This window comes from Clupea harengus, chromosome 21 (assembly GCF_900700415.2).
Source record: "Clupea harengus chromosome 21, Ch_v2.0.2, whole genome shotgun sequence".
Classification (NCBI taxonomy): domain Eukaryota; kingdom Metazoa; phylum Chordata; class Actinopteri; order Clupeiformes; family Clupeidae; genus Clupea; species Clupea harengus.
Genome location: NC_045172.1, coordinates 4,738,733 through 4,757,330, shown reverse-complemented (window position 1 = coordinate 4,757,330; position 18,598 = coordinate 4,738,733). Strand labels below are relative to the sequence as shown.

The window sequence follows — 18,598 nt, the reverse complement described above, 5'->3', positions numbered from 1 at the left end:
CTACAACTTGCTTTATTCTGCCTTATTTTCATAGAACCTTGAGAGCCAGAGTGAATCCTCATTGGACAGTAATGGTCACCTGACACAGGAAGTGACAAAAACAGAGGGCGAGCAAAACGACACTTTCCTGACTGCCACCAGCAGTATGTCCCAGGTTGACCCTCGGGACGAGGACTGCGGCTGGGCAGAGCAGAGCGCCTCCCAGCCCGTGAGCTACCACACGGCGGACGGAGGTACGGACCTCAGCAGCACCACCGAGAGCCAGGAGGACCAGGAACTGGCAGGGAGCTACAGATACAGCCAACTGCCGGAGACCCAGGCCCAAGCCTCCGACAGGGCCAGCCCGGGTGAGTCCCCACAGGAAGAGTCCCTCACAGGACTGCTTAGCTAAACTATCAGCATATAACTGCTCTGCCTGACTGCTCTTCACCTCCCATAATGATGTGAATGCAGGGTGAAAGCCTTACACCAACAATTCAATTCATTTACAGGACAGAGCGCTATTCCCAATTGTCGTTGTCTCAGGGAGCAAACATGGAAGTGACATAGTGTGTAAGGAGAAATATAAAATGAGTCATCTTAACAGTTGTCTAGTGAAATATAGAAACACTTACAGCCTGCTTTAGTCATGAAAATACTTCGAGCATGTTTGCGGTTTCAGCATAGCCAATGGATTTGCTGAGGTTTTGATAGAGTGCTACCTGTATTGCCAGACATTGGAAGTAAAGACACGTCTGGAGACTACAAGCTTTTCCCAGCAGAGGTAAAGGCAAAGCAAGGCTAGTCAAGGCAGGTTCATATACATAGCACAATTTGAATATGTTAGTAATTATAAGTGCTGTCTGTCCCTGACCAAGACTGATCACTTGACTTGGTCCTCAGGCGCCTAAAGGCTGCCCACTGCTCCTGGGGGGTGCTGGAGGAAGGACAGTCCAGGATGGGAGAAATGCAGAGATTACATTCACTGCGACCTCAGGCCTGCGTGTGCGTGTGTGTCCTGTGTCGCCACTATATATGCACGTGTATGTTACTGTGTGTCGTTTGTGCGAATAAAAACTGACTGAAGTCAGCCTTGTTTGTTTGGTTTTTGTTTTTGTAAAAGGTGCTTTAAGTAAGATAATAGAAAGGGGAGAGCTTGTATTATATTTAATTAGCACCTGTAGTCTGCCCATAGTCTTAGACCTTAATAGTCCCAAGTGTTGGGTCCAGCGCCTGCCCAGGAGGCTCCAGTGCAGGTCTAATTGCACTATTGTAGTCCAGTGGACCCCTGATGTTTATTTATATTCAATGTAATTGCATACAGCCTTTATTAGTGCGGTTAGTTTATTGAACTTGGTAAGCATAACCGCTGTGGACGTGAGGGAATGAGGGCTACAGCAGAGCCAGTTACTGGTAAGGCTAGGAAAATATCTTTGGAAAATAATAATTATTTATCGTATTTTCATTTTCTGATTGGAGCTGGAAGCGTAACATGCTGCACCTGTTAGCTTTGAAAATTATATGTTGTTTCAGCTGGACAGGTTGGTATTTTTGTTTGATTATGTTTGGAAGATTTGTTTGTCTGATCATACAAGTTTTACATTTTTATATTTTCTGTCCCATTTTACTGTACGATGGCAAACAAGCAAATATGGAAAGCTGTAAAATGACTAACGCTGTTGAATGTCAAAAAATGGAAACAAGTTTTAGTAGTTTATTATATTTCTGTTGGTGGACTAACTTAATAGCATCTGACAGCCTAACCCTCAGTGAAGCAGTCATGACCAGCAAGGAATTACTTGCGGGGGCCTGGAATTCAAAATGGCTTTAAAAACCATAAATACTAGTTTTGACGCACATGCCAGTGAATAGATAGAGAAACTATTATTCAGTCAAGGAATAAATAAGATCAAAATCATCACAGAAGAAATATTGCCTTTTTTTTGTGCTAAATTACCCCCACGGTCTCATTGTTTACTTGATTAAATATGATTGGTGTTAGCCTGACTTGGGTTTGAGTTTATAGTTCAGTTTGGGGTTGCAGGCTGTCCTTAATATGACCTTAACCTTATAGTTTTATCAGTATAGTACGACATTTTACCTTGTGGTGGTGTGCTAGTATACTTCTAGTCCCTAGAGGTGTATCTCGCTCTCTCTCTCTCCTCTCTCTCTCTCTGTTTGTCTGGGCCTATCTGTACTCATCACAGTGAACACAGCGTTTAAACAGGTCGTTTGTGGAGAGAAAGATACCTTCAGAAACAAAGTGGGACACACAAGTTTCCTGCGGTGTGGTTTAACATTCAGCCCCTGTTTAACATGTTTATCCTTCTCCCCTCTGGTTGTCCAGCCTCGTTTGACCTGCTGTCAGAGGACTTTGAGGCTGTGGACCACCGGCTGAAGCTCTTCTTGGATGTGGAGGTTTTCGAGGGGGAGGAGGAGCTGCACAGCTTCCTCAAGGTGAGATCAGACCTTCGGCCTGTGCTGCTAACCAAGCCCAGCGTCTAGTGAGCTGTAGTTAGCGATTGCGTTGTGTGACGGCACAGCCCCACTGGACTCAAACTTGCAACCTCAGACATGGGAGTCAGGTGTGCCAGCTAGGAGGCTAAAACCCATGGGTGATATGTGCTGATATAAAGTTATCAATATACTATATCAGCACAATATCGCATGTCAGTGCATTCACATAACAGTGACTGCAGCCCATCGACGTCATGATGAAACTATTAGTGATTTAGTCCTGATGTGACCACAGTTACGTCCCAACTTGAGCTTATTGTGGCTTTACAGGATGTAACACTGACATATTTATTAGTATGAACAACTGCACGCCAGGAACTTGACATATTGGAATGACCAGTGCTTCAGTCCTGCCGTGACTGCTGTGACGCAGATTCTCAGACAGGGGGGTGGATCTTGAACAGACCTTACCCTGATCTTCCAGACCCACGCCGTATCCACGCCAGATCAGGGCCAGATCAGGGCCAGATCAGGGCCAGATCAAAGCCATGCAGTTGAGGGTGTTTTCTCTCCCTTCGTCTGTCTCTGGTTCCCCCTCCTGTCCTGTGGTCAGGGTGAGGTGGAGCCCGTGCTTACCCAGCTGAGAGTCTCCCTCAAGGGGGAGAGTATTAGTTACACTAGCCACCTGCTCTGGGACACCCGTCCACCCACACAATGGAAGGGCCCAGCAGTAGACTGAAGTTTAATTAATCTGATACCGTAACTCTTTGTGTCATTTTTTATTTTTTTTTCGCTTTCTTCTTTTTTTTTTTCCTCGCCGTGACTGGTGTATGATTGCTATTATTCTCTGGCGCTGTTATTGAGCCGTTGAGACGTTTTTTTTTTCAGTTGTTGTCTTTTTTTAAGAGAGGTTTTTTTGACGCTGACGTTAAGAGAGGTTTTTTTGACGCTGACGTGGCTAATCGCTACTTTCTGCTGTTCTCACTCAAAGCCTCCACAAATTAGCCACGGCCTTCTCCTCCTCGCCCCCTGATCCCCAAACACTACACACAGTGTTCCCCCTCCTCGTTCTGAACCCCTTGAACCCGGCTGGGACTGGGCTCGGCTAGCGCTGACCCGGTCCTTCTGAGCCGCAAATGTTTTGCTTCTGCCCCTTATCTGTTGTGGCACCCGGGCCTGGACCAGCACCCCGTGGAGGCGCTCCTTAACGGTCTGGAGAGCGGACAACACTAACACTCGCAGGAGAACACACAGCTCTGATTAAATCAGTGTTTTCATGTGCTTAAAATGTTGACGTCTGGGGTAACTTGATAGCGTAGAATTAGATATTTATTATGGGACGTGGTGGGAAGTCTTGTTCTTGGTGGGTTTTCTCACTCTGCAGTATTCCTTTAGGTCATCATTTTTACTTCGCAGAATAACTATGTATTGTTAAGCTTTTGAATTAAGAGTGTCATACAATTAATGTAAGTAATAACTGACATTACATTTTTTATTAAATATTGTAAATGTATTATTAAATAAATATATGTACGATCCTGTTTTGTGCGACTCAAGCGTTAATCCCCACCTGGGTCTTGGGGCCCATTCTGCTTTGGCTGTAGATGTCCACCGTGAAGTTTGGTGACCCTGTGGAGTTTCCGTCTCTGCTGGTCTTGTCGGACCAGTGCATCTACATCCTGGAGATCACCTCCGAGGCCCAGTGAGTTCCTTCATGCAGGCCCTGTTATCCTGTGATTTCAAAGGGTAGAGCAAGGTGCTAACTACACCAAGAGCATGGGTTTGATACCATACTGAAGAAAATCTATATCTGTGCCGTACTGTGAGTCGCTTTGGATAGAAACTTCTCCTCAACTTCTCCTCCTAAATTCATAAACTAGAATTTGAATGTCCTTGTCAGATACAGGACTCTCTTAAGTCATGTTCACAGCTGAGACACACTATTGTAAACCCATCAGTGGTTTGAAATGGGTGTAATAGAATAAACTGGTCTGCGTAGCGCTGTCAGTTTTAGCGGCCTCATTAGTAGAAGATAGATATCCCGAACCGTGGGTTTGAGAGCACAGATATGTCTTCCAGTTCCTCTCCTGGGGCTCCACATTCAGATCTTACTTTACCCTCACCAGCCTGTAGGCCTGTAGGGGAAGGGTTGCCCTACGGGTAGGAAATACCTGCACTTTCTCAAGGGGTTGATTCAACTATAAGGTCTGAGGACAAAATGGTTCTCTCTCTCTCTCTATATCTTTTTTTTTTATCTATCTAGATTATTTTCTGTGAGTGTAAGTGTGTGGTTAAGTGTCTGTCACTCTGTCTCTGTGTTTATGAAGTGTTCTGAGTTCAATCCGAAACTAAAAACCATCCTGACATGTAAACTCTAGTTCATTTAAATAGCTCCTCAGGTGTTGGATATAACACCAGTCCTTAATGTAAATTGATATAACACCAGTCCTTAATGTAAATGCTATCCTGTATCCCTCCTGTGCAACTGGACACAAATGTGAGCGACTGCAGACAGACGCAGGGTCATCTCCACGCTCTACACGCTTACGCTCACTCACTTACTCATTTACTCACTCACACACACACAAACAGCAACTCACTCACACACACACACAAACACACACACACACACATCCCAGACATATACTATAATCAGACATGCAGAGATGACAGGCAGATATGGTTAATTCCTTAACAGAAACGCACACTCTCTCATTGCATAGATCACACACAAGCAAAACCACATCAGCGTCTGTCAGTTCAGTTTTTGATCCAGACGTCGGCAGGTTAGGGTCCCAGCCGCAGGTGCTGACCTTCAGGGCAGTCCTTGGGTGAGTGACCTCCAGGCTGGACACAGATTAGAAACATGTTCCACAGCATCCACCTCTCCTCTGTGCCCTCTCTGCATTCTCTCTCTCTCTCTCTCTCTCTCTCTCTCTCTCTCTCCCTCTCTCAAATTCAAATACAAATTCAAAAGAAGCTTTACTGGCATGACCATAACGTTCTACAATACCCTCTTTCTCTCTCTCTCTCATACTCTTTCTTTCTCTCTTCCTGTCTTTTTTTCTTGTTCTTCAACTTTTTTCACCCCTCATACCTCCACCACTCAATGGTGTTTTGTGCTTCGAGACACATCAAAGGCTTGCTGTTATCCTTCCTCTCTGAAGACCGGTGAGGTTGTAGCCATCTCTCTCTCTCTCTGTCTCTCTCTCTCTCTTTCTTTCTCTCTCTCTCTCTTTCTCTCTCTCTCTCTCTCTATGTTGCCTGCTGTGCAGATGTGATGGTCTCCCCTGATTTGCAGCCAAGAAACCAGAACCGTACACACACACACACACACACACACACACACACACACACACGCTCTCTCTCTCTCTCTCTCTCTCTCTCTCTCTCTCTTTTTTCACACACACAACTACACGAATGCACGCAAACGTAAACTCTCAGTGTAATCACTGTCCCTGATGTTGTGTAGCAGTGTGCAGCTGGGCCCTGCAGATTGACAGCTGTCTGAGCTCAAGTTCTGGCTCTGGCTCAGACTGATCATGAGATAACGGGCCTGCTTTGCTAATATGGGATGTCAGACTCCACATGTTATCTATTGCCTTCAGGCCAGAACCCCCCCCAACTCTTAACGGGTCTAGGAGCGAACAGGTCTGAGTGAGTTCTGTTGTCTGTGTGCGTTTTCATTTTAAGTTAGGCATAACTGTTAGGAATACCTGCGGGGGGAACGGGGAATGTGCTCAGATTACAGTTAAACTGAAGGCGTGAAATGGGTTTGTTCACTCTTGACTGCCACGGGCTCCTTGGCTTCTTGAAGGCCTGGAAGAGTCAATACATTTCACATTCTCACTTTCCAGATCTTGGTGTGTTGTAGAATGCAGTAGAGGGGATAAGACGTTACTTTTCTTGGGTGAAACGGATTACTTTGGTGACTAATATATCACTATGAATAAGTATTATAATAAGTAGCCTTGTATTGGCTAATTTGGCTAGTCATCCTGTTTAAAAAGTCATGCACATCTTCCTCGTAGTGAGAAACAGAGTCTGATTGGATATTATCTGTCTGTGTGTGCATCTATCTGCAGAGGCCAGCCGTCTGATTGGATGCAGAAGCGCTACAGGCACCGGCTGTGTGAGCTGAGCTACCTGGAGGTGGGGCTGGGGTCTCAGGGCATCCACATGGAGTTCGCCGACTCCGGAGGGTCCGCATATACTCTACTGGTGAGGGACAGCAGTCGCTGCAAGCGCTTCTACAACCGGCTCACAGGCAAGTCACACACACACACACACACACACACACGCTCACACACATACTTATGCAGCACTTATATGTTCACTTAGGCATATACACACCACACACACACACAAAGTGCACGCACACACATTCACACTTATACATGCAGATGCTGATAAACATTCAAAGACGTATGTATAGAAACTCTCTCTCATAAAGGTGTGACCTCAGCCCTACATGAGTGGGTGCATTTGGGAGCCACCCATGGACAGTGTGGAGACATTGCCAAACATTTACTTACGGCTTGTACAATCCTGCTCATTCCTCAAAGTCTTAGGAGGGCTGTTCGCCCCTCACCTTTCACCAAAATACTAATCTCACTTATGTTAATGAGACGTGACGTTAAATGTAAGCTTACAGGCACAGGTGACTGAACACGCTTCAGTCTTTTGAACAGCAGTCGACCGTGCGCAGTGTAGGTGTGTAGATTTAGTGGAATGGTATACGAGTGGGTCCTTTTGTGTGAGACGTCAGGAGTTATTTCCCGAGACCGATGATGCTGTCGGTTGTTCATCAAGTAGGCGTACAGTCATCCATCCATTCATTACCGCTGTGTTAACGCAGCTCTGTTATCTAATCTCAACAGAGAAATGAAAGGATTTCTGCTGTAGGTGAACTTGTATGTCTGGATTTGAGACGTTTGTATTAATTGCTGGGTTATCTTACTGGCCCTTGTTATCGACTACTTTCAAGCACTGCCAACGTATTTGCTTTAAGGTCTCAGAGAGAGCTTTGAAGGGATGAGACCGTAGGCTAGTAATCTTGAGGCAGTTAAATGCCTTCCTTGTCAAGGAATCTACTTTTAATCATTTCAGGTTTTCTTGTAGCTGAAACTGGACTGGATGTCCTTTATTTTCTTGTTTTATTCTTGTCAGATACCAATGTAAAAGACCTCACAAAACCACAACAGCAGTGGAGTGATCCAGAATTCAGCTAGCATGCAGCAAGTCACAGAGGAAGCCAGTGCTTTGAGTCCCTTAACCACTGCGTCTGTGTAGTTTCCAACACTTAAGTACTCCAGGGAGAGTTCAGACTATGGGCCTGTTGGTACCAGTTTTACAGCATTTATAAGCTTCACTTTTTCTGTAATGTAAGGAGTGGACTATTTGAGCAATGTATTATTGCATAACCAGTAGGAGTATTTGTTCTCTGGATATGGCCAGGACTGTGCAAAAACATAATTGAGTTCCTTGGGAAATAAAAAAAAGAAAAACTTGCTTTCATTGCTATGCAAAATCTTGGCAGCAGAAAAGTGCCTTTGCCCCCCTCATCACGAAACAAGACCTGTTTATTAAGTGCAAAAAGAGATTCGGGGGGGGGGGGCGGGGTCGGGGACGAGGTATTTATTGAGTTCTGCTTTGCCATTCAACAGCTGTTATAATATTTGTCTCAGAGAAGAACTGAAGGATACCTTTACCGTAACCAAACAGTTTGTGCAGACCGTACTGGCTTTACACGATATGGAACAGATGTTGGTGCAGAGTTAGCAAGGCCTGTCAATGATCCCTTTTTGGGTAAGAGAGAGGGAGGCAAAAAGAGAAAGAAAGAGAGAGAGAGAACCACACTGCTGAGAGGATGTGGCTTGCCGTTGCACAGGAAATGCTGCTGGAAAGAGAACAGGAGAAGGAGGGAGAGAGGGACAGACAGACATTGAGGAATGAGAGAAAGAGCCCTGGCACTCGGCGCTGTCAACTGTGGTTTCCGGCACTGACTGCTGTGGGTCCGCCGTAACCTAAAGGAGCGCTCCCATTGCCATATCCACTTCCCTGTCCGATCGGTGCACCAAGAGATGGAGAATCACTCAGTTCCCAAGTCTGCCTTTCAGTAGCGTGCAACAGTAGGACCACAGTGTTTGAGTTTTAGTAAAAATATCCCCAGAAATAGGTCCCTCACGGCATATCATCCCCATGTTTAATATGCCTGGAGGAAATGTTAGATGGAATTATATTCATGTAAAGTTGATTCAAGTAATGGAGACATGGAAGTGGCGTTTCTGGTTTTTCTTTGAAATGCTGTAGATGAACTGCTAGTGAGGTCCTGGGAAATGAAGTCAGTCTGCTATAAATGAACACCCCTCAGTTATCTGATACAGTGACTTCATGTAGGGGAAAGTACAATTGTCCTTTAAGTTCAGGACAGAAAAGCTGCCATGAGTCACATAAGTAAGAGGTGTCTTCGATGGATGAGGTTGCTGTAGACTCCCACACAGGTATAGATGAAAATTGTTACAAGTCATGAAGTGACAGATGTGACCCAATGGCTTTGTACAGTACACAGAACATTAGAAAGTGATGGTGAGAACTGCCCAGTTTTGACCCGGTTTCCAACCCTCCTGATAACCAAAGATGTTGGAGACCCAGCCTGGTCTACTTTTTTACTGGCTTCCTCTCTTGCAGTCTCTTCCAGGTGTGTTGTTCCAAAAAAAAAAAAACATCTAAGGCCCAGGGTGGTGCCTTGTGGAACCTTTCCAGCAGAAGGAAGCTTTTTTGCAGGAGTGTCTCTGCAGTTGGGAGATACAGGGCCCTAATGTCATAGGTCAACAGCACGGTGAATGGGCCTCCCCTGCTGTGCAGTGAGCATCAGCTCAACTTTAATTAGCTTTAAATAAATTAGTTATTAGTTAGGCCTTCCATTGTGCCTACCGCGTTGTCCAACAATTAAATTAGAATTAGGTCCCACAGTCTATGCTCCAGTGATCAGCAATAGTCCCATTAACATCCCCTCTACTTAGGTTAGTGTTTGCAAACGCCACCTCTTTAGAAAACATTTATATATATATATATATGTGTGTGTGTGTGTGTGTGTGTGTGTGTGTGTGTGTGTGTGTGTGTGTGTGTGTGTGTGTGTGTGTGTGTGTGTGTGTGTGTGTATATACATCTAGTGGTCTACTTTCCTTTTAATGGATTGAAATGGTGGTTGCAGTCACTTAAAACAACATATATGGGAAGGAAATTCTACCAAGTATCATCTTGGGGACACGGAGAAAAAAAGCTTCTGTTAGATTTTGTCCTTTGTGCGTGTGTTTGTGTGTGTGTGTGTGCGTGCTCACGTGTGTGTCCGTAATCCTTATATCCGTAGTCCTTACATAATATTTGTGCTGAGTTCAGAGGTGTGTGATTACTTGGCCCTAGTGACATCAATAGAACGAGGAGCCATACACGTGGAAGAAAAGAGGAGAAAAACACAATAGCTGTTTGTTTTTTGCAGTCACAAGAGAACAGTGTTCTCTTGTCAGGTCTGTTCTCTCTTGCTGAAACTGTACTCTGTATGATCAGTTTTCTTTGGAAGATAAAAGGAGTTCGGTAAAAAAAAAAAAAGAAATTCGGGCCACTATTGTTGAACTTGGAAATTACTTTGGCTGTCAATCCAGTATCACGGAGGTAAAAAAAAACCTTCCATATTCATTACGTTGTATCAGGTTGGTTTCTTCGTTTGCACTTTGCCGTTGTCTCTCTGGCCGTCTTTGGCTCTTGCACATCTCAGGTTGGCCTCAGGTTGGTCTCAGGTTTGTCTCAGGTTTGTCTCCAGTCTCTGCAGTGGTGAGGTCTGGGAGGAGGGTGACCTGGCCTCGTGCATTTGCCGTGTAATTTCCGCTCCGTCTCTTTTGTCACTTAATTCTATGATCAGAAACACTAAACCTGCAAACCGCCGCAGAAATGGACTCCTCTCATTATCCAAGCTGTCAGACGTGAGCTATCGAGATTGGCTCGGCTTTGTCACCGTACCGATCATTTACTACGCTTTTTGTTTGGGTGTGACTCCTTTTTTTCCCTGTCGTGGAACCGTGAAGTCCCCCCCCCCCCCCCCGAGATGAAGTCCTCCAACATTGTGGGACGACTCGTAAGAGGTGGTGAAGTGACCCATTCCCAGAGGATGTCTAGTAAAGCATTCAAATCTCAGAGTGGTGGAACATAGTCTGTTTCTCAGATTCCCCCAGCTTCACTCCTCTTCACTCCTCTGTGTGGTGTCATTATTTCATTCAGAGTGCCAGCTCAGCAGTTGTTGTTTATTTATATTGCGGGGTGTTAAGGTCAATTTCAGTGTCTTGTATGTATTGAAAACTGTGTTTTGCATACATTATGGTGCTCTGTTGTGTTGTGTTTGATTCTCAGTGATGTTGCTTATAGCATACATTCAGATGCATACCACAAAGGACATTGCATTTAACTTGTGTACAGACAGAGTTGTTTTGTCTCATGGTTGTCTTTCTCTCTTCTAGGAATTGTAAGGGAACTGGCCCCGAGGTCGGACAGTAAACTCAAGGCCATCTCTACCACTAGACTCACTCCACAACACCACCTGTGGTAGGTCAAGGCGAAACCTGGGCTTCAGTCCAGAACGGAAATTAACAGGGTCCTAGATCAACAACACAATAATACAACTATGCAACATAATACAGTTAGAATTATAAATAATTACAAATAATCCTAACAAGACTGTTGGGGCAGGTCTCTCAGAAATTACAATTCTAACATTATCTACTATAGAGATGCAAGAGCATCCTCATTGTGCTTCTGGCAGAATGTCAAGTGCTGCAAGGACTTTATTAAAAATTCATACACACACATACAAAATACTGCACACTATCTCTAAAGGGTATTTTGATTGCCTGGATGTTTGATTGGATGCTTCCAGACCTGAGGTAAACACGTGACAGTGGATGTCAAAACCAGACACTGATCATTTGTTGAAAAAGCCCCAAACCCCATTATGTTGAACCGCAAAACAGTGTAATGCCTGCGGTGGTCGTACGGGATACATGCTGTTGTTACATTCAGTGCATCTCTGAAATTCTGCCATGTCAGATTGTATTTCGGTTGACTCGGGTTCCTACTTGTTTTACGGTGATGATACACGGTGTTGCATTGTTCCATCCATGCCCATTCACAGCTGTAAAATAATCTTGCGCTTTAGTGCTTGAACTTTTTCTACCTCATTTTAAGTGAGCAAAGATGTTCCACACGTTAAAGTTACATTATGGTATTTTATGATCTGTTGAATCTGTGCAGTGCGGTGTGTATTGTATGCCTATATTCATGTGTGTGTGTGTGTGTGTGTGTGTGTGTGTGTGTGTGTGTGTGTGTGTGTGTGTGTGTGTGTGTGTGTGTGTGTGTGTGTGTGTGTGTGTTGCAGGCCACTGGTGTGTGAAGGCTCACAGTCACACGAGGACGAGGACGACTGTCAGCCCCAGTTCCTCTACGTGCTGGCGTTCGTGCGCCAAGGTGAGAGAGAGAGAGAGGCTCGCTCATTCGCTCGCAGGGCTCCCGACACTTTCACCACTCACTCCGCTGAGCTCTGCACACTCTGAGACGCGTCGCACAGAAAACACAGCCCTGGGCCGAGGGGCGTAGCTGCAGATAAGAATTTAAAGTGCGCTGACTGAGGCGTGCACAAACCTGCTGGCTTGGCTCATCCTTACACAGAGGGGGCGAGAGAGACAGGGAGAGGTAGAGAGAGACAGGGAGAGACAGGGAGAGGTAGAGAGAGACAGGGAGAGGTAGAGAGAGACAGGGAGAGGTAGAGAGAGACAGGGAGAGGTAGAGAGAGACAGGGAGAGGTAGAGAGAGACAGGGAGAGGTAGAGAGAGACATGGAGAGGTAAAGATTTACATCTGTCTGACGCATCAGGGCTTCAGCATGCAGATATAAGGAAGATTAAAGGTGCACTTTACCCAACCGGCTTGTAAAAAAAGGACAGCATGTTATATCTCAGGAGAGCGTGAAGGAAGCAAGGACCAAACATGCAAACATCGTGCCACACACACACACACACACACACCCACACACACACATGTTCTCTGAGCTGTATCAAGAGCTGGTGAATAGTGTGGGCGAAATATACGGGTACATTGATATGATGGTTTCTTGAGTCGGGCCAGTGGAGAGTTTTGTCTTTTGGCCTTCCGACACACAGACACACACACACACACACACACACACACACTGTGTGATGTTGTGGGACAGAGCACACATAGAGATAAAGTGGAAGCGGGGCCAGCAGAGGACACTGATTAGATCAGCACTGCCTGGAGCACGTGCATGCAGACGCACACAGTACCCTCCACTGACCCCCCAAATACACACACACACACACACACACACACACAAGAAACACCCGTATCAACCACTACACCAACACTACAATACACACACACAACCATATACAAATGTAACCACATGCAGACAGCCACTGACACACACACACACACAAACAATTTGATCTCAGATCATAAAAATCGAAACGTTGATGAAAAGTGCACTAAACAAGGGAGGGAAAATGAATGAGACGCGTAGTCAAAGCCTGATCTCAGTGCAGTACAGACTGTTGTTGGGTCACTAACAAACTTCTATAGTCTTAAATTATGTATCTTTCTTTCTTTGTCATCGTTCTATTTCTGTAAGGCCACATCAATTTTACAATTACAATTTTCATCAATCCTATTATAGTGAGTTCTTGGATCTGTGTAATAATGAGACATTAGTTTTATGAACATTAGTAGCTGTAGTAGAGTTTTTTTTTCAATGTTTTGCTTCCTGTCACCTTAGATCACTCTTTGACCCCTGTCACTGTGTTGGCTACACGGGAAACCCTGTACCTGGTCGACGAGGACCATCAGTGGAGCAAGAGTCATCTCCCAGAGCTGCCGCCCAATGAGGATGGAGAGGTTCCCTGTGGGCGGGTCACCGTCCGAGAGACTCAGCCAATCAGCTGCGTCAGCTCTGTGCATCTGTTCTCCTCCAATCCCTGTCGAGTGGACATCAAGCTTTACGACGAGGTGAGTGAGCACCAAACCAAATGTTTCCTGAAGGTTAAAGAGAAGTCCCAAAGAGGCCCAAGGGGGAGGTGTGTGCCATCAATGTGATATGGGGCAATTTGAGACAAATTGCCCCAGTTAATCAACCAAATGGCCCCTCTTAACATACCAGTCTGCCTCCTATGGAGCATAAACTCATAGGTCCCTTTCCTCAGGCTGCGTCAGCTGTCCAACTATTCCTCACATGACATGACTCAGCGTAAGGAGTGATGGAATATTAGTGCCTAGAATATGATATGATTTCTCTGACTGCCTACATCTGTCACTCATGTACTCTCTCTCTCTCTCTCTCTTCTCTCTTCTCTCTCTCTCTCTCCCCCTCCCCCCCCTCTCTCTCTCCCCCTCTCTCTCTTTCTCTCTCTCTCTGTCTCTCTCTCTCTCTCTCTCTCTCTCTCTCCCCCCCCCTCTCTCTGTCTCGTGTCTAGGTCCTGAAGCAGGAGCGGATGTGGGCCCTGCAGACTGAGGGCGGTGAGCTGGTGCAGGGTCTGGTGGAGTGGGTGCGCACGCAGTGGGAGGCCATGTTTGGGGTCAAACTCACCACCAGCACCCAGGAGCAGCCCTGCTGAGAAACCGTCCTCTTCCTCCCGAACACTGTGTCCACTCTCTCTCTCTCTCTCTCTCTCTCCTTCCCCCTCTTCTCCCTCCCTCTTTCTCTGCCTCTCAATCTTTCTTACTCTCTTTCTCAAACTTTATCCTTCTCTTTTTTTGATCCAACTGTTTATTCTTTCTTTCTTTCTTTGTCTACCTCCCCTTATCTCCCTCTCTACATTTCTTTCTTTGTTATACACTTGACTCTTTCTCTGTCTCGGTGTCAGTCTGTCCAACTAACTGCTTGCTCAGTGTGTTCCTTTGTCCCTATAGTCTTTCTATTTTCCCCAGAGAGAAAACCCTCTTCCTCTCACTCTCACTCTCACTCTCTCTCTCTCTCTCTCTCTCTCTCTCTTTCCCTCCCTCCTTCTAATACCTGCCTTCCTGTCAGTCCCCCTTTTTTAATAAAAGCTGATCTGTTGTACTTGGCAACAGGAAACAGCCTAAATCACTCCCATGCCTAAATGGCTGACTGGCAGTGAACTGGGTCGAGGCCCTCCAGTGACTGCCCTGCTCACCCTGCCTGCCCTGCTCGTTCTTCTCTCTCTGAGGCCCAGGCCTTACTGACCGGCCCCTGTTTGCTTACTACCAGTGCACCTTATGGCACCTCTGCTCTGAATGACACCAGATTGGGAAGATGAGGGAATGTCCATATCATCATGGACAATGCTACTTCAGGGACTGTGTGTGTGTGTGTGTGTGTGTGTGTGTGTGTGTGTGTGTGTGTGTGTGTGTGTGTCTTGAAACCTGTATACCCAGCGATATTGGGAATTGTGTGAGGAAGCATGGCATCGTTAGCCTCAGGCCATGTGATCACGTGTGTCATCAGCCTGAAACGAAGCGGCTGAAACGACTCTCACAGCTTTTTACTGGATATGATTTCTGCTCGTTTTAGTCATATGTCAGTCTGTGCTTTTTATTTGTTGTTTTTTTTCCTTCGTTCTCGTTCATCCATATGCATTCAAAGTTCATGTGAAAACATTAGGTCGTTGCATAATAAAAGGCATTTTTTGATTGTTTTAATGGACAGATATGAGTTACTAAAATAACACATAGACTACTGCTTGTAAAAGGGAATTATCGCGTCGGTGGTTGTCACTCAGTATTTGTTTTTGGCCACCACGTGTCTCAAGCTTAGTCAAGTATTTGTGCCAAGTATAACTTAAGTACCCATAATTGCACTGTAACAGTTCTGGATAATGTGATGTGAGCTCTTACGCTGTTTCACGGATGAAAACCATGACAAATTGCATGAGCGTGTTTTGTATTTATTGTTCTGTACCTGTACAATTAATGTCATGTTGGTGTTGAAAATGCGTTTTTTTATTTTGTTATATGAATAATTAAAAAATGGCCTATATTGAGTACTTGCTTTGTCTAGGTGAACTCAACTGGAGCCAAACAGCTGGGAATTTTTATGGTTGTGGGATTAATATTCATAGTGCTTACCAGTATCCAGTGCTCTGACCACAGATATCTGATTCTTAGCAGTATCCAGTGCTCTGACCACAGATATCTGATTCACATTGTTCAGAAAACACACTGCAGATGTAGGGCCGTCAATATGTTAACACTCTCTTAATGACAGCCGACACCACGTTTGCTTTCAGAAAGCACTAGAAGGTTGCATCTGTAGCTAGTGTAAATCAGCATATTCATACTCACTCATGACAAATTGTTTTGACTTCACAACAAAATGCCCCCGCCTCCAGTCTATTTGTGTTTGTAGAGATGAGACAGTGACACAGTGCAGGCTTATTCTGTAACCGCTTACCTCAGTAAACTCATTAACTCCCGCCATTTAACAGAGTGATTTACATAAACACTTACAATTATGAAGATGTAACATCTAGGCACTTTTCTCCAGCAATCAAGACACGGTGGGATTAACCATCTGTGTGTGGTTCCCCAGAGTAGTTGAAGAGCGTTTCTGCACGTGCTTTAGGGGGAATATCCTCTTTCCACCATAAGTGCAGTATCAATTGTCATAATGTAAACTAATACCCTTTAATGTTAGGATCATATCCTGCAGTTGCACAGGATGGCAATGTGCTTCGTGTGCCTGCTAGCACTGAAGGTACATGTGTGTGTAGGGAGGAGTGGGGTAAGATGAGCCAGTGGGTAAGCTGACCCACCACCTGTATCTAGGCAACCATACACAATTTTGGTCATGTGACCCTAAATTAAGTTTGCATTCTCCATTTTCATCTGGCTGTGGATGAAGTGGTAAGCTTTTTTTGCCACAAAAAAAAACAAAACAAACTGTTTCGGCCTGTCAAGGTTTTTTAGGTATAATCAGTATCACATCAGAAGTTATTTATGTCAGTTTAAAAAGTCAGATATGTTGATGAAGTGGTAGTGTGTAAAAACTTGTATTTCTGGGTTGCTAAACTAAGCACTATAGAAACTTTTGAAACTTCAAACAGTGGTTCATCTTACGCCCTCATGTTTACACAAAGTTTAGTCAGATATTTGTTGTTTAAATTAGTGTTAACAATGAATAACTGCCATTGTATTTCATATTTCAGATGTAGCACAGCAGCTGTCATTCCACATTCCAAAGTGAATAACAATTATCTGTGGCTGTTCCTTTAAAAGATTCAATCAATTTAACTCTCTGTCTATTTCTTAATCCTAGTGAGCAGACCATCGTCAGATTTCAGAACTGTTGTTAAATTAGTTGTAATATTTACACTGCAGAGTGTGGGGTTGGAGCTGTCAGCGTGAGTCCAATAAACCAACAGAATGATCAACTTACCCCGAACATTGAGCCACAAGACCATAGTCTGTTAGGCACATTGGCACATTGCTAAGGTTTTAGTTGATGCAACACATCCTGAACCTATGTTATCCCTGCTAGATAGTTTAAGTGAAAAATGGCTCATCTTACCCCACTCTCCCATTCATGTAAGCCCCTGTGTTGTGACATTGGATAGCTCTTCAAGAAAAGGTCTTCCAGAGAGGTGTTTTCCCCTTTCCAAGTGATTGTCAGGTGAGGCGTCAGAGCTATGTGGAAGTGATTTGTTCAGGGGGAGACTGGTCATGGCACTGTAGGGGTGAAAGAAGGGCTAGGCTGTGGGGCAACGGAAGACTATGGTCTACACAATCGCTTTGAGCATTTTTTTTAATACACACCTGGCTCAGCCAGCCCTTTTAAATTTTATTCCATACGCACACACAAACACAGACACGCGCGCATTCACAAACATTATGCATTGTCCTACATCACGCAAGTGGCACAACTGGTAAAGCAGGGTGCTAAGAACACCACGGTCATGGGAAATTACCTCAAAATATATCTTTACCCTACTAGAAGTCGCTTTCAGTGACATCCTCTGGGCCAGAATAGGGCCCAGTCCGGTCTGGGGTCGGCTACTCTCTGTACTTATTCAAACTCCTGAAACAGAAGCCCTGCTGGCTATGTGTCAGAGTATTACCATCAATCCCCTCAGTGCGGCTGACAGTGGTTTCTCCCTCATAAAAGTTCTCATAAACAAGCCTTTAAGTGGTCTATGTGTAATTAGTCTACTGTTCTCTCTCTGTTTATACGGCCATTACTCCAGCAGTCATCTGATTACACTACAGTTCATATCTGGCTACATCTGAATGCATTTCAGCAGTTAGCGTAATCAATGGTAAAATGTCACGTTCCCTTTAGACTACACAGTTGTTCGCTTGTCAGTCTTGAGCCTGGATGTAAATCTGGTAACTTTCTAGGAGATTTGAAGTTGACACTGCCAGCGATACTAGGTGAGAGCTTTTTCTTCAGACGGGCAGGACTGGAATAGGCTCTTGTCTCTGGACTGCCATGCTCTGCTGGTTACTAGGATACGGCCTTATAAACACAGCATCCCCCATCTCACGCACACGCACACTCACACACACACACCGACACACACACACACACACACACACACACACACACACACACACACACAGAGGACTCTGCATTGCTGTACACATAGATGTAAGTCACGTCCTGTGTGAGGAGATTGGGTCAGCTAAACCACTCCGCTCACGTCCAACATCACCCTGACAGCTCCTTCAAGCACACACTCTGCAGTGGACCTCTGTTCTCTCAGCGTGGTGTGGAGGCAAACACACGACCCGGTCCTCTGTGCTCTTCTCTTCACGAAAGAGTAGGCTTGTCTCGTTGTTGCTGAATAAGAATCACTGCAGAGAGTCGAGGACGAGTATGAAATAAATATGTGGTCGGATGTATCCAAAGAAAACCTCTTTAATGGCCCATATAAAGACAAAAAAACAGCAAGATGATTATGCTGTTGAGGGTTGTCTTTCGTCCCACTGTGTTTTTGTAACACTTTCGCCTTAGTTTGATTGAAACAAATTGTACACATTGAAGATGAGAATATATAGTGGTTGGTTTGGATGTGCGCTTCTCCATAACGTCTCTCTGCAGCTTATTTGAACTGAGTGTAAAGAAGCCTCAGCCCGTTTGTTTTAGC

The 18,598-nt window shown here is 45.0% G+C and overlaps 1 protein-coding gene across 2 annotated transcripts in view; it reads left to right on the top strand.

Moving 5' to 3' along the window:
• Positions 1–15,499, top strand: part of LOC105894560 (serine/threonine kinase 11 interacting protein) — a 33,550-nt gene extending 18,051 nt beyond the window's left edge. For both annotated transcript variants that reach the window (XM_031558311.2, XM_031558310.2), the window contains exons 20-27: positions 35–347; positions 2,327–2,436; positions 4,041–4,138; positions 6,522–6,703; positions 10,950–11,034; positions 11,864–11,952; positions 13,276–13,505; positions 13,970–15,499. In XM_031558311.2, the coding sequence (XP_031414171.1) occupies positions 35–347; positions 2,327–2,436; positions 4,041–4,138; positions 6,522–6,703; positions 10,950–11,034; positions 11,864–11,952; positions 13,276–13,505; positions 13,970–14,110 (1,248 nt within the window). In that variant the 3' untranslated portion in view covers positions 14,111–15,499. The remainder of the gene's footprint in view (positions 1–34; positions 348–2,326; positions 2,437–4,040; positions 4,139–6,521; positions 6,704–10,949; positions 11,035–11,863; positions 11,953–13,275; positions 13,506–13,969) is intronic.
• Positions 15,500–18,598: the final 3,099 nt, after the last annotated feature.